The sequence below is a fragment of the Callospermophilus lateralis genome, chromosome 3, assembly GCF_048772815.1.
Source record: "Callospermophilus lateralis isolate mCalLat2 chromosome 3, mCalLat2.hap1, whole genome shotgun sequence".
Taxonomy (NCBI): Eukaryota; Metazoa; Chordata; class Mammalia; order Rodentia; family Sciuridae; genus Callospermophilus; species Callospermophilus lateralis.
Window position 1 is genome coordinate 155,263,846 of NC_135307.1, and position 16,111 is coordinate 155,279,956.

General features: G+C 39.7%; 1 protein-coding gene across 1 annotated transcript in view; it reads right to left on the reverse strand.

Moving 5' to 3' along the window:
• The window catches only part of Cfap61 (cilia and flagella associated protein 61), a 247,891-nt gene that overhangs the window by 42,944 nt on the left and 188,836 nt on the right, over positions 1–16,111 (reverse strand). Inside the window, exon 24 of the mRNA XM_076848917.1 lies at positions 9,387–9,592. Coding sequence (XP_076705032.1) covers positions 9,387–9,592 — 206 coding nt within the window. The remainder of the gene's footprint in view (positions 1–9,386; positions 9,593–16,111) is intronic.

Consider the following 16,111-nt stretch of genomic DNA (forward strand, 5'->3'; position numbering starts at 1 on the left):
GTATGGGTTTCATATTCAAATTGTCTTTTAAAATATTTTTCTATAAAAACACACATTGCGGGCTGTGGTTGTGGCTCAGTGGTACAGAACTTGCTTAGCATGTGTGAGGCATTGGGTTTGATCCTCAGCACCACATAAAAGTAAATAAATAAAGATATTGTGTCCATCTACAACTAAAAAAATACATAAAAACAAACAAACACACATTGCTTTTGTAATGGGAAATATTTATAAAATAATCCTCAAAAAGAAACCTAAAAAGATCCAGGCTTAGAAGGAAAGGAATGAGAAGTAGCGTGTGATGATGCCATACTGCACAGTTGGCTTCAAAGCATCTTTTGCCAACAATTGTTCATTTTCCATAAAACATCTAGGAGATAGACCAGTTCCTTCTCATGATTCAGAAGACTGAGACTGTGATTTCTGAAATGCACTGATTTTAGCAATTTCAATCACAATAGAAAAACTCAGTCGATTCTTGGAGTTTGGAAAAGAGGTATTTATATTAAGGCACTTTATTAGCCTTGGAGGTAACCATTGGCTCATCAGCTATTATTTTAAGCTCATAAATCATAACCTTTAACCACGTGCTGCCAGATGGGCATGCAATGAGGAAGAAAATCTATAAAGGACTTTAACTCCCACTGAACGTGTTTGGAAAGAAATGTGACATCACAAGGATGCTCAGAGGGACAAAAGTCAGCTCAGAAAGTACTAGTTGGCTCTCTTGAATCCCAAATCAAGACTTGAGATCTTCTAACAAGAGGATCATATAATCACCATCAAGACTTTCTTGGATAACTCTTGTTGTCAGAAAGGAGCAGGGTGCATGGGGTTTGACTAGTTGGGTAGTAAACAAGCATGGAAAGATGAGGTCAGATACAATCTTTATTTCATTCAGCAAGGCCAAGTGCTTCCTGTATCAACTGTAGAATGACCAAATGCTCCCACACCACCCACTTCATCTTCTAATTTGGGCATATGATCTAGGGAGAAATTTCTTCCTAATTGAGCTCACAAAAGCAGGTACGCATTGGGCTTTCATCTTCTGGCTACATCCTCGACGTATTATAGACTGAGAGCCAAAGGGACTGGTGATTAGCATTATGGGAAATAATTGTTCACAGATGCTATGCCCAACACTACCCACTACAAATTCCATGAATGCAACTGGTCTATGTCAGCTTTGTCCAACAGACTTTTCTACAATAATAGAAATGCACTGTTTGAAGTGGAAGTCATATGTGGCTGTTGAGCTTGTGAAATGTGGCTAGTGTGACTGAGGAACTGAATTTTTAATTTTATTTTTTCTTCTCTTATTTTTAATTTTTGGTGCTGGGTATCAAAATCAGGCCCTTGCACTGGTAGGCAAATGCTTTATCACTGAGCTACATCAATAGCCCTCATTTTAGTTAAAATTTAAGTAGGCACATGTGGCAATTGGCTACCATAGTGAGCAGCACAGATCTACAGTATTTGTAATTATTATTTTTTTTAAAGAGAGAGTGAGAGAGGAGAGAGAGAGAGAGAGAGAGAGAGAGAATTTTTAATATTTATTTTTTAGTTATCGGCGGATACAACATCTTTGTTTGTATGTGGTGCTGAGGATCGAACCCGGGCCGCACGCATGCCAGGCGAGCGTGCCACCGCTTGAGCCACATCCCCAGCCCCTACAGTATTTGTAATTATTGATAGCACTTGAAACACTTTTTCCAAAGCAAGTTCAAAGACTAGGTAATAGAATAGATATTAGACATAAGACTCTAGACATACTTTATAACTCACACAGTTTATAGTTTCAAATGATTCAGAACCTATTTGGTTGCTTTGGGTGGTTTGAAATGAAATTATCTTTAAGTGTAGCTTAGATAGAAGCATTTGATCCATTCCTTTGCTATAAAATGTCCTGGGAGGTACATTGTTGATTCTAATCTTAGTATATATTTTATTACCCTAAATAAAGCACCAGATTTCTCACTTATTTAATTCCTGATAATGACCTCTTCTTAAGTAAATTTATGTCTTAGAGCATGACTCTGAAAACAAGTATATTAACTATCATATGTACCTCCATATAGATAATTTAAAAAAGAGACTTAGCAAGTGCATATACAATGTGATTTTAAAACATTTGCCATTTTAATTATTAAAGGAAACACTGCATTTTCCTAAAATTCTATCAGTTTTGGAGGGATACTGTATAAAGGAATACTGTATAAAGGGCCAGAGTGTTTTTATTTCTCTTCAAAGGCTAATGTGGGTCTGGAGGAACATGAACACTAACACAAAATTTTGTACTTATGTAGTAAATTTATGTGCTTTAAAAAGAAATGCATCTGCACAATACTTTAACACTTCCACATCATCATTTATTTTTATCTTTGATGTGGGAAGGTTTATTATAGACTATCTTCATTATATACATGAGAAAACTGATGCTCAGTGAGGTTAGATGACTTGTCCAAGAATAATGCAGAATTTGAACCCTCTGTCTGACAGTTTCATTCATTTCTACTCTAAGGAAAGGGAGCAATGATTTGCTTTTACATATTACAAGCGTTTCAAGTCCAATTCTCTCAGAAAGTACGGTTGTCTCTTGGTATCTATGGAGAGCTGGTTCCAGGACCCCCCCACAACTCACACATACCCAGAATGCTCATCTTATATAAAATGAAACAGTATTTTCATATAATGTACACCATTGTCTGTCCTGAATACTTTAGATCATCTCTAGATTACTTACAATATATAATACAACACAAATGCTATGCAAATAGTTGTTACACTGCATGGTTTAGGAAAAAAATGTGGATGTTCAGTGTAGATGCGATTTTTTTTCCTCTGAATATATTAGATCCACAGTGGATTGAATCTGCAGATGCAGAGCCCACAGATAGAGGGTCAACTGCACACCAAGAAGCTGCAGAACCACAAAGGTGGGCATGATGGCAGCAATGGCAAGGCAGTCACGGATAACTTAAAGGTGGCAGTGGTAGTCTATCATAAGGCATTTCTTTGTTTTTATAAAGCTTGGTGAAAAGTTTGAACTTGTTTTTATAATGTGGCAGATGTGATCCAACAACCTTGTGTGTGAATCCTGTCTCACACTTGGTGATGCGTACAGCTCACACTCCAACCCTATCTTCTGGGATGCAGGGTCATCCCTGGGCTGAAATCATCTCCCCTTGGTATTAATATGTGGCTTAAATAGACATAGTTCCTTTCAAATAATGAAAGCATTAGTTCTTTGGTAAGGGGAATACTAACAAGTTCCTCTGTTGTAGGATGTTACAGTGCCTGTTTGGACAGTGTGATCAAAATCTACAGGAATTCACATTGAACAAGGTGAAGTAGGGAAATGCTAGTGAAATGATATCTGTTAATACACTGGAGTTCCCACTCAGCTTCCCCGATGTTTCCTGATACTGAATTTGCTGCTCATTCTTTATATTCTCGCAAAACACCCGAGATAATCAAGTGATAAAGAGAATGTTGAATTTGGTGCATGGTTTTAGGGATTCCAGTCCATGATTGGATGGACCTGTTGCCTCTGGTGGGGGTGCTAGACAGCAATGGTCATCTCATGGTCAGGAAGCTTAAGAGTGGAAGAGGAAGGGACTGTGGTTCCACTGTTCTTGGAGGGGACATGGCCCCAGTGACTTAGAGACTTCCTACCAGACGCACCTTTCTAAAGGTTCCACTACCTCCCAGGCTGGGGACCAAGCCTTTAACACCTAGGCCTTTGGGGGACATTCAAGATTCAAACTATAGCAGAGGAATAGGAGTATATTAGGGTGTATTATCACCCAATATCTTTTATGTGCATACAAAGAAATCGAGATGGTAGGGTGGGCAGTCACATTTCAAGATCTGGTAAAGTCTGGGAAAAGGGGCACCTGGAACTTTGTGTGCAGTTTGCTGCTGGACACAGCACGAGGCTAATGAGTCCAGCCGAACAGAAAGCCTTTTTCAAGTCATGATTAAATGATTCCAACTGCAGTGTAATAAATAATTAGGGGACCATGTAGGTCACAGTATCCTGCTTTGTAGCTTGGAAGACAGAGGCAGCACAAGGTGGCTTTCCTAAGGGAACAGCTTCTGGAGCCTCACAGTTCAAAAAGGTAATGGCAGCCTTTTAAAGGACTTGCTCGGATCCCATTTAGAATATTGTGCACAGCAGCACTTACCCACTAAAAATAGGCTGTTGAGTGTTTGGGAGTGTGGAGGAGGTGGCCTGCTGGCAGGAGGAGAGGGCCGTCAGAGGGCAGGCTTTGAGAGCTGAGCATGTTAAGATGTGAAAAGAGGTGATTTAATCAAGGTATATGAGTATCTGATGGGTTCATACAATGAAGCTAGGGCAAGACCTATTCATGCTGTGAGGACAAAGGATGCTACCGACTGTTAATTAAGGCTAAGGGGGGCACAGTCAGAAGGGAAGACCTTTTTTATGCAGGGTCATCGATAAGTAGGGGTAAAAGAAGATGAAGCCAGAGTTAAGAAAGCAAAGAAAATGTGGAACATGCCTAGTTAAAATCCCTGACAGACAGCAGCTCAGGAAGCCACCTTAGCCCCCCTCCCTCCACCCAGAGCTCCCAGTCCCTGACTACTTGCACCTCCTTAAAAGGTCCTTTCACTTCCAGTGCCCTGAAGTGGGAAGCAGTGTTAGCAGGTCACTGCTGAACATGTCAAATGACTTAGCAGACAGGAGGACTGCCAAGGTTGGATGGTGGGGGGTGCGTAAGTAAGCATGTGTGTGCACGCATGCATACCTCTGTGTAAGTGATGTGCACATGCAGGACCTGTGAGACACAAAGACTTTAAAGGGGAGACCACGAAAAGATGAATTTTAGTAGCATATTTGTTGTATGATTTTAAATGCTGGTTGGCTCAGAAAAGAAAAAATGATTTTTTATTTTTTTTTAAAGCTCTGTTCTTTTTCCCAAGTGGTAAATCAATCAATCTACCAATTCTCTCCATCCCCTGCCACATGTACACAAACAACAATGGTGAATTAGCTCTCTCCCTCTGCAGTGCCAGTGGTTTGTACTGGCACTCCAAGGTGAAAACAAAGAATAAAATATAGGCGGACTCTGAGCCAGCCTGGGCTGCGGCCCTCAGCTGCACTGCAGTCCTGTGGCAGCTGTCTGCCCTGTGCATCTTGGTGGCTGACTGCTCGCCTGTCACCCTGCATCTCCATATGGCTCCAAGTGAGTCATTGCTCCTGAGGCTTCTACTGCCACAGCAACATCTGACCCAAGTGGCTGCCACCATTCCCATTGGCACAGCGAGAGCCTGCACTGCACTGTTCCTTGAGGGGTGAGAATAGGATTAGGGAAACAGAGAAGAAAGATCCAGAGGATTTCTTTGAATCAGAAGAGAACAGATACTGCACTAGTGCCTGACTTGTGGAACAACAGAGTGGTTGGTTAACCATCAGCCCTTCCAGCATCGGGGAAGGTGCCCCCAGACACGGTGGATGAAAGTGCACAAAGAAAATGTGCCCAGATTTGAATGAGAGCTGTTGTTTGCACTGCCAAGGTCAGGGGGAAAAAAAATGGTGATTATTGTGGCCAAAATCAGCTAAGCCATTCACCCTGCTTGGAAAGAGCCTTGCCAGTCTGTCTGACAACAGACAGGGTGGGCGGTGCTGGGCCAAGAATCAGCGCTGGGACCTGGCAGTATTTTGTGGCACTTGAGAATGTGGCCACAGCTGTGTGTGCACATGAACACACGTAATGGAAGTGCCTGCCAACACATGGCAGGATCTGCAGTACCTCCCTTACAAATGATCAGTGACCATCTTCCTGCCCCCTGCTTCTATCCGACAGATGTCAATCAGCATCTCCTGCTATCCAGTGCCATCCTATCTTGTTTTGCCATCCTAAATATTCAATCTTAAACAAATCAAATTAACCTTTAAAATTATTACTATCATCAGTTAACAGCTGCGCCCCGACTAGTGATCTCAGTCTTACTAACGCTTGACCCGAGCAGTAGTCTCAAAATCACCTTTTCAGGGAGAAATAAACCAATCATGACTTTTAATTTGTTCAAATGTGAAAACATTTCTTTTTGTCCGAAGTAGAGTATTAGCATATCATTCACCACTAAGTAGAATTTCTCTTTAATAGACAACGGATTCCCTTGAACTCAAATGTTTCCAGTAAGGTTGAAAGCAATAATAAAATCCCTTGCACTAGCTTAGCAGAATACTTGTTCTTTTCTTTATTTAAGGTTTATATTAAAGTCTACAAGGATTTGAAAAGGGAAAGCCTGTGATTAAAGAATTTGATACTTTTTCAAAATATGGTTTATGTATAAAAGCATTATGAAGATATCTTTATGCTTTAAAAGGTTCAGAAATACTCTTTCCTGGCAGGGTGGGGGGAACCCACAAAACTCATTCATAATAAACATGCTGGGCTGGGAATGTAGCTAAATAGTAGAGCACATGGTATGCATGCACAAGGCCCTGGGTTTAATACTCAGCACAGGTGAATGTATGGATGTACTGCACATACATGCACACAGAGCTTAGCAAACCAGTAACCAAAAGGAATTTTCTTAGCCTAATGAAGGGCATCTATAACAATATAAGTTGCAAATGTTACATATTTGATACTGAGCACATTCCCTTTAAGATTAAGAATGAGGACAAGGTTGCCATCCCTCACTCTTAAATATTGGCCAGTGTAGTAGGAGAAGAAAAAGAAATGAAAAACACAAAGATTGAAAAAGAGAAAGGAGAACTATCATTATTTGCAGATGATATTATTTCTCTATGTGGAAAAATCTGAAAGAATCTATAGGTAAATTATTTGAATGACTGAAGAAGTTAAGCAAATTTGCAAGATTAGAGCCACACAAAAATTAGGGCTTTTCTAATATAGCTGCATCAATCAATAAAAATGATATTCAAAATAATAATAAAATATAAAGCACCTTGGATCATATCAAACAAAAATCATATAAAACTTTTATGGATAAAGTGATAAACCTTTATTGAAAGATATGAAAGAAGACCTAAGTAAATTAGACTTATGCTATGTCATGATATTGGAATCAATATAAAAGAGGTCAGTTCTCAGCTAGCTGAGTTAGGATCTAATGCAGGTCCCACTAAATTCAATGGAGCTTTTCATGGAATTTGACAAGTTTATTATAAAACTTTTGGAAGAGCAAAGGGACAAAATTTTCTGAGAACTGGGTACAGAGGTACATACCTGTAATCTCAGTGTCTCAAGAGACTGAGGCAAGAGGATTATAAATTCGAGGCCAGCTATTCCTATTCTACTTTATACTATAAATATACTACTTTATACTAGTGAGACCCTCAGCATCTTAGTGAAACCTTGCTTCAAAGTTAAAAGGCAAAAACAAGGACTGGGGATGTAGCTCAGTAGTAAAGTACTTTTGGGTTCAATCCTCAGTACCAAAAAAATTCCAAGCCACCCTTAAAGAAGACAGATTACATTAAGAATATCTGTAAATTGACACCATATAGAAAGATAAACGACAAATCTCAAAATGTGAGAAGAATGTTTAAAATATATGAACAACACAAGTTTGTATATAAACAACTCCTGCTAATTAAGAAGATGACAACCAAAAGAAAAATGGACAAATGTTATAAATAGGCATTTCATAAAAACTATCACAAATGGCCCATGAAAAAGCAAAAAAAATATTATTAATTAGTGAAGGACAAATTAAGGTCATGGGAAGATACTTTTGCATACCACCAGACTGGCCAGTTTTTAGTCTGAATAGTACCAAGTTGACAGCACTACATAGCAAAAGGAACTTTCACTCACGATAGTGGGTGGGAGAGTTTAGATAGGTCTGACTATTTGTGGGGAAACATTTGAGCATCAATTAGTAAAGCCAAAGATGTGTATGTTCCAGGACCCAGCAGTTACAGAGCTGGGACCACCCTTAGAGAAATTCTGCACATGAAGTAGATCCAAATGGCTACAACTTTATTTGTAATAACACCAAACTGGAGACAACTGACATCCATCAACAGGAAAATTCATGAGTGAACTATGACAGTCACACAATGGAAGAATACACAAAAGGGAGAACAAATGAGCTAAGCTAACATGGAGGGTTCCCCCAAACAGTGCTAAGCAGAATGTTGACTTTCTTTAGCAAGTCATAGATTTTATTCAAAGTAAACAAGTTAATGTATTATTTAGGAAATCATATATGTGCACATCTTTAAAACAGAGGTTGGTGAACTATGACCCTTGGATCAATTACAGCCAGTGCCTATTTTAATAAATGAATTTATTGGAACAGGTCGTGTCCATTTATTTATGTGCTATTGATAGCTGCTTTCTTACTACAAGGGCAGAATTAAGTTCTTGTGACAGAGTTTGCTGATCCTGTTTTTAAAAGAAATAGAATGACCAATTCAAACTTCAGGATAGTGACTGCCTCCCAAGAAATAGAGATATCAGCAGAGTGGGGCTTCCAATATCTCAAGGTAAGGAATTGTTTCTTAACATTGATAGTAGGCACATAGATTTACAGTACTATTTTCCCTTAAGGGGTACATGCACAATTCACATATGTGAACATGCTTTTTGCAATATGTGGAATATGTTTTATATATTCTACAATTAAAAAAAATAAGAAGGAAGAAAGATTGATTATGATACTGGAAGTTACTCCTATGAGTACTAAGGACACTGGAAACTTACAACTTATATCCTTTCTCTGTATCTGGCACTGACTTTGTCATCTTGTTTTGTAGACAGACGAAAATTTTCCTAGCCTTGCTAAGTGGCAAGTTGCATCCAGAAGTAGCTTTCCATTCTAGAATGCCATGCTTTCCATGAGGTATAGCATGAAAGCATTTCTTAGACTTTGAAAAGACAAAGGTTTAGATTGCCTACTGTGGGAATTTTCTTACCAGCATCTTGGACAAATAGCTACCCATCTCTGCTTGACCATGTGCTGGGAGGAAGAAGGCTGGGATCACAAATGGTTTGGTGACTGTGGAGTTCCCACCACGACCAGATTCTTCCACATCCTACTCCAAGTCTTAGGTTTTTGACCACTGCTCTTAGAAGTCCCTTATGGAAAAGGACTCGAATGTCATCTCATCTGAGCCTTCTGTAGTGTGAAGGCTGTGCATGGTTGCATCTGGGATCTGGGCCTAGGTGTAAACACATCCAAATCCATGCACTTCCTTGTGTGACCTTTGATCTCCAGCCAATGCTAGTGGTCACATAGTCTTTATTAGAACAAAATCTCCACTACTTTTGCTTCTCCACTATTTCCTGTTTTGTTCTCTGGCACATCACAATACTCATCTCTCATTCATGAACCATCATATATATTATATTCCCACCATCAGAGGCAATGTCCAACCAACCTACCTGTAGAGATCTGTGATCAGCTTGTCGTCATAACGAGCGCACAGGTTGTTGAGGACTTGCTCATGCTGGCCAAGCAAGCGGATGTAGTTGGAAGCAGGGAAAGGCTCCTTAGAAAGGCACGTGATGGTCTCCACTATCTTATACTTGTTAACATGAATTCGGAAGTATGTCCCATTTTTCACATTACCTGTTATTATTTCTGACCCCTGGTAGAGAGGGGATGGATCAGAAAAACATTAGAAACACTTCTGGACCTTGGGAACTTTACCATAGCAATTTATTTATTTTTTTTATATAACAGGTTATATCTTGTCATTTGTTGCAAATAATAGAAATAGACATTGACCAAACTCAGCAGAAGATAATGGTGCTCCATATGCATAGGAAAAAAAGTTCCATCAAATTATGTTATGTGCATATACAAATATGCCACAATGAAACTCATTATTCTATATAATTAATATGCATCAATAAAAATATTCCTTTTTAAATTTTTTTTATTTTTTAGTTTTATGTGGACACAACATCTTTATTTTATTATTTTTTATGTGGTGCTGAGAATCGAACCCAGTGCCTCACCCGTGCCAGGCAAGCGCGCTACCACTTGAGCCACATCCCCAAGCCCATCAATAAAAATATTCTAAAACATTAAAAATAAACATAGGGTCTGCCTATATTTCCTATGACTAACATTTTATATTGGTCTGGTATATTTGTTATGATTAATAAACTCACACTGATACATTAGTATAAAAAAAGAAACCACAAACTTGGACTTTGTGACTAAATGTTCTTCAGGATATTTATAAACTGTGATTGCATTGTCCTGTGTTTATAAATTAGTTGCTAGGTTACAACCAATTCTCTGTTACTCAATACCTCACGTAGCTAGTAAGTGGAACTGGCTTTATTCTTTTCTATGAGGTGTTTCTTCTTCATTTTCATTAAAAAATTTAGTGCTCGATCGTTTATTTTTAGGAACCCCTCCAGTAGCAGTATAGATCTATTGGTGCACAAAAATGCCAACATCCAGCACAGGAGCTACAGGAGCGGTGTACCTGAACCAGTCATTTTATTAGGAAAGACTTTCTGGGAGAGATGAGCTTTCAGAAAGTTGAAAAACAAAAGTGGGAGGATCAGAGCTGGCAAATTGTAAAAGGCTGTTGTGGAAATCCATTTGCCCTGCCTGAAAGAAAGGTGTTCATGCAGAAGAAATGGAGATCTTGATGGGGGATGTACCCTGGGGTGTGAGGAGTGGCACACAGGCTCTGGGTTTGCTTTATTAGGTAACTCTATATCTCACTTTATTCTCTGGCACCACAAGGTACCAAGTACAATGGTGTTATTACTTACTTACCTCCTCCCTCCCCCTCTCCTTTTTTTTTTCTTTTCATCAGTACATGTTAATTGAATGGAACCAAGGGTTTCATCACAACAAATTCTCATATATGCACATAACATACTTTGATCATGTACCCCCATCCTTTTCCTCTTCTCTTCTGTGAGGTATTTAACATTGCCAAATTTCTTAATCTTTCACAGCACCATTTTGAGTAAAACATCCTAGTCAAAGTGATCACAAGGAATTTCAGTCCTTTTAAAAGATGTGTTGGGGGAGTTTGGTAGAGTTCCTTCCCAGTAAGAAGTTTAGAGATTCTGGCAAATATAGGCTTACGTGACCTTTTAGATTGTAAATTGTTCAGGGTACGGATTTGTGGCATTTTGCCCTTAAGAAACCAACTAAAACTGCCTTCTGACAAGAAAAGATGCCACTAGCTAATTCCATGTCGTCATGACTTCTTTTTCTATTTCGGCTCCTGAGAGCTACTGACCTACCAACCGGACACACACACTCCCCAAAGGCCCAGGGAGCAGAAAGCCTCAGTAGGCAAACATGAGTTTTATTTGGCTGGACTCCACTTTACCTTCTGACTCCAGGTTTAGCACACAGTAACACTAAATAAATCAGATTTTCAGAGTGCATATAGATTTAAGCTTTCACTCTGAGCTTGAAGGTGGCATTTAGAAACCCAAGGCAAGTTGAACTGCTCTGATTCCAAACATTTACTTAGTCCTGAACACCACCTAGGGATTTTATCAAAACAAGAACACATTTAGATAAATTGAGGCAACTGGTGGGTGTCTGGGTATCCCATGGCAAAGCCCTGAGGTTAGACTTCAGCCAACTGTGAAAGCATGAAGTGAGAAACTTAAGGAGGCACATCAGGTAAAGAAATTATGAACCAACCCCAAGCATGGATGAGAAACTGAGTATTTGGGAGAAGGGGAGGGAACAAATACAACTTAGAGAAGAGGTTGGGGGATGATGCTTCAAGGGAGTTGCAAAGTGGTCCAATACAAATATATTTCCTAACAGGGACATAGGTTCACAGTACATTTTATTTTACAAAAAGAGTTCACTACAATGAACAGGGTCATTCCATTTGCGGGGGGGGCATCAACATTTTTAAAAATGCTAATGCTCATTTCCTATGGTGGGGAGTCTGGGTAACTTTTGTTGTTTCTCTTTCTGTTCAGTGGACTATGTGTAGTTTCTAATCTTAAGCAATAACTATCACTTGTAAAATGATATTTTATATTTTAAAGTCTTCTGGCTATGCTATGGCAAGGAACCAGACTTTTGAGGAACAAATTAAAAGAGAAGTGGAACAGAAAGCAGAGGGAGTAAGGAAGACATAGAAGGAAAAGGAAGGAGAGAGGACGGGAAGGAGGGAGGAGAGGGATCCATGAGGAGTTAGTGTGGAACAGTGGGACTTGTCCAAAGAAAAGCTAAAGCCAGGTCCCAGGTTTCTGGTCTTCCCTGACCACCTGCCACTTTCTGAACTTGCACATGTATTTCTGTGGTCCTGGATGCCCTTAGACTTTTTAATTCAGGTATGTTTCCTCAAGTCTTGACTTGTCAGATTGAGCAAAGAATCCCACCACCCAGAGTGGGGACACAGGACATGACAGAATAATTCCCAGTGGTGCCGTGTTTACTTGGGTGGCCCAGGGTGACAGACATTATTTCAGAATTAGAATGCACATAGTGAAGAATGTGACACCCATGTGCGTTTCTATGGTGAAATACAAGGCTTTAGAGAACACTGGAGTTTGGTACCAACTGTGGGTGACTATCCAAGGAGGGGCCACTGTCCCTCACCATGGTAGCAGGGCTCCTGGGGATCCCGGAGAGCAAGCCCCCACAACCACTCTGGCATAGTTTTAGCTGCTGGTTTCCCCAAAGATCTGTGGAGAGCAGAGAAAGCAATCTCACAAGGTCTTGCTTGGTCTCCTCCTCTTGCTCTTCCTCCTCCTCAATGTTTATTTATGCTGAGCAATTGAGAAAAGGGAACTCAGACATCAAAAAGGTCCTCCTTGAGATCCACCCATGTGGGCAACAAAAATTTGACTTTGCAAGGAGTTTCATTAAATACCTGCCCTGCAACCTGCAGGGCTTTCTCTGTGTTGAGGAGAGCTGATTTGGACTTCAAACAACCTTAGTTGAGGCTCAGCACCTCAAGACAGGAGCCACAGTTTCTCAGTGGTAGTAATGTGACAAATTTCTGAAGGTCCTTGGTGGGCCACTGCCTGGGATCTGGGAGAGTCTGAGCATGAATTGTCCTCCGTGTCAACCTATTCCAGGAGAGTGGAATCCTCAGCATTGTCTTCAACAATTTGTTATTATGGATCGATTGCCCTTTTTACTTTTTGTATGTTTTGTCATCATAATCCTAACTTTATAACTACAGGGGCTTAAACAGTCTATCCAGTCTAGTCACTCTATAATGAAAGTAATGCGGAGATTTTGCAGAATATTGATCTTAACTACAAAAGGCAAATTGTGTCCATTTTAATAATATTTGGCACTATGTTGGCATAGTGTGTGGGGGAGAGGTCATCCTGGCAACTTAAAATGCATCAAAAATATTTTGCAGTGGTATTAAAGACAATTCATGCATAGATGGACTTCTCAGACACAAATTATTCTTGGAGTATGGGTCATTCCTAATGACAGTTGTTGACAGATTAGGAAAACCCAGTGAAGTCCAGAACTCTCTGTCCCTTCTCACAAAAAGTCCCTCCTCTAAATGATGACTTAAAAAGCCTCCCAGCCCTGTCATCTCATGAGGGATTCTGGGGTAATTATGATTATTTTGCAAACTTTCCAATTTGCCGGGGTGTGTCTAGCTTCTTCCTTTAAGTATATAAATAAATTGCTAGAAGATTTGGATCTTATATTTAAGCTGTTGGTGGAGGGACTGGTTCTGGTTTGGTTCTTTTCTTTCTCTTCTTCTTTTTCCCTGAGTACAATTATCCTTTCAAGTTCCTTTATGATTTTGACAAAGGTTGGAAAATGGCTCTGAAGTTCACGCCAAATGGAAGACACAGGATTAATCAGACTTGGTGTTCATGAAATCAGGTTCCCAGATCTCATGACAAACATACAATTTTAAATTTAATAGTATCCAAGGCAGAATTTGTTGTGACAAATTTCTTTATTTTTGTGGTGGATAAGCCAACAAAGCATGTGGACTGGAATCTGCAAATTAGTTTATTATGTAGACGATTTGGGGTACCCTTTCTTCCATTTGTCAAGTTACTGCTCAAAGAGCTCATGAATTACTGAACAATCTCCTTACTTAAATATTCCAGTTATTGAGAACTGTAAAAGTCGGATAAGATTAATCTGTGCTGCCCTTATTGTCAGAATAGTAATTTCTCTAGTGAAATACTGTTGAATGGGCTCTATTCTTGATCAATTGGATCTATTTAGGTGACTGCCTGACCATTTTGGCAACAATTTTACTTAATCAAATTAATTCCTACCCCAAAAGATTGCCATGCAGCCATCCTACATTTTTTTTTCTTGGATAATAAAATGGGGGAAAAATCTGTTTAGATGTTCTGTACTAATTAAAAAGGAGGCCCACCTGGCAAAATGGTTAATTAAAGTCAGGGGTCCTGTTCAAATACTGTCATAGCACCAGCCAAAGAAATCTATTTAAGTTGCACTGTTATTAAAACTCTCATTATCTAAAAACCTCTTTTGGCTTTTCCTCTGACTTTATTCAGAGAGAGAGCAAGTGGTTCATAAATAAATGGCACTATATGTAGGAAATCATGCAGTGTCCTTCAAGAATCTAATTCTGTCTGAAACCAAGTCTAGTATTTTCTAGCTCTTGTACATGTCAGGCTCAAGTTATTTACCTATGATGAACAAAGTGCTCAGCCTCTTACACTCTGGTCTTTACCTTGTCTATCTGAATGCCCCTGTCTGTGGCTGATTGCACTTTCCAAAGATGGCCACCACATTGATGGCCCCATTTCAATTACTTTTTGCAATATGATCTTAAAAATCTTTCCATTGATAGATGGATTCTGTCCCGTATACTACCTTAAATACCCACAGGCTGTGACTGCTCCAGCAGAGCATGAGGGTGTGGGGGAACTGATGCTGTGTGGCTTGCTCATTTGGGCCATACAGGCAGTGCAGTTGGCAACTTGCTAGGGAGAATGCTTGCCCTTGGAGCCCTGACCAGGGGCCTCCATGCTGTGAGGAAGCCCAGGCTGCACGGATAGGCCAGGCAGGAAGGCTCTGCTCAGCACTCCCTGTCTTCCAGTCATCCCAGCTCAAGAAAGCAACAAGCTTTTAGCTATGAGTAGATAAGCCCTCATATAACCCTAATCATTGATCTAGGCTTCTAGTCTTCCCACCCAAGGCATGTTGTGTTCTATTGTGCCCTTTTGGAATTCCTGAAAGCACAGACTTTGAGTAGAATCAAATGGCTGTTTTATACCTCAAGTGTTTCATACAGGAATAGAAACTGGAACAGCATTTGCTATGATTCTGTGGTTTTCTTTGTTGTATGGAAATTTTGCATCAGATCACGTGTCTGGGACACCTAAGCAGATCTGGGAAAAGCCTAAAGCAAAGAAATTTTAAAGATAACCATCTGTCCTCTCCCTGGAAGAAGACTGATCTGGAGCCACGATTAACAACATCCACTATTGATTGGTTACCATTTTTGCTCCAGGCAGTACTATTTTATATATGATCTCTAACAATCCCAGAAATTCAAAGAAGTTGAATAACTTGTTCAAGACACATGGGAAGCAAATGGAAGAGATGGGATTCAGGTTTCCTGAAGGGATAAGGTAGGGGACCAATAGCCCGTGACATTTTGAGTCTTCCTCTTTTCCAATAGCTTCCAAATATATTCCATTTGCCAGAACATGCCATATGGTCATTCCTATCCTAAAGGAAATCTGAGAAATGTATTTATGTTATGCTGGTCATATAATTAATCCTCAAAAATATTCAGGAGAAGACAATGGAAACCAAATTAAGTAGGCAACTTCAGTGTCCGCCTCATTGACTAAAAGCAAATGTGACTCTTCATAAAGGAAGTTCCCAGTTGACAAAATAATCCTAGACTTGGATTATCTATCAGATTTGTGCAGCTGTCCAACTGACCAACCATGCTGTGTCCTTTATGATCTCCTTTAACACAGGAGGTCCAGTGCCGTAGCTTCTCCCTTTCCTGGATATCTTTTTGCTATAATTCAGAGAAGGGAGGATAAAAGTGTGTTCTAAATGTCCATTTCAGATTCTAAGCAATTTCCTTGCTTCATTGTCATGAGGGTAACTATTCTAATAGTTTATTTATAATCTATTGATCAAAACCTAATGACTTGCTGGGCCCAGTGGCACATGCCTGTAT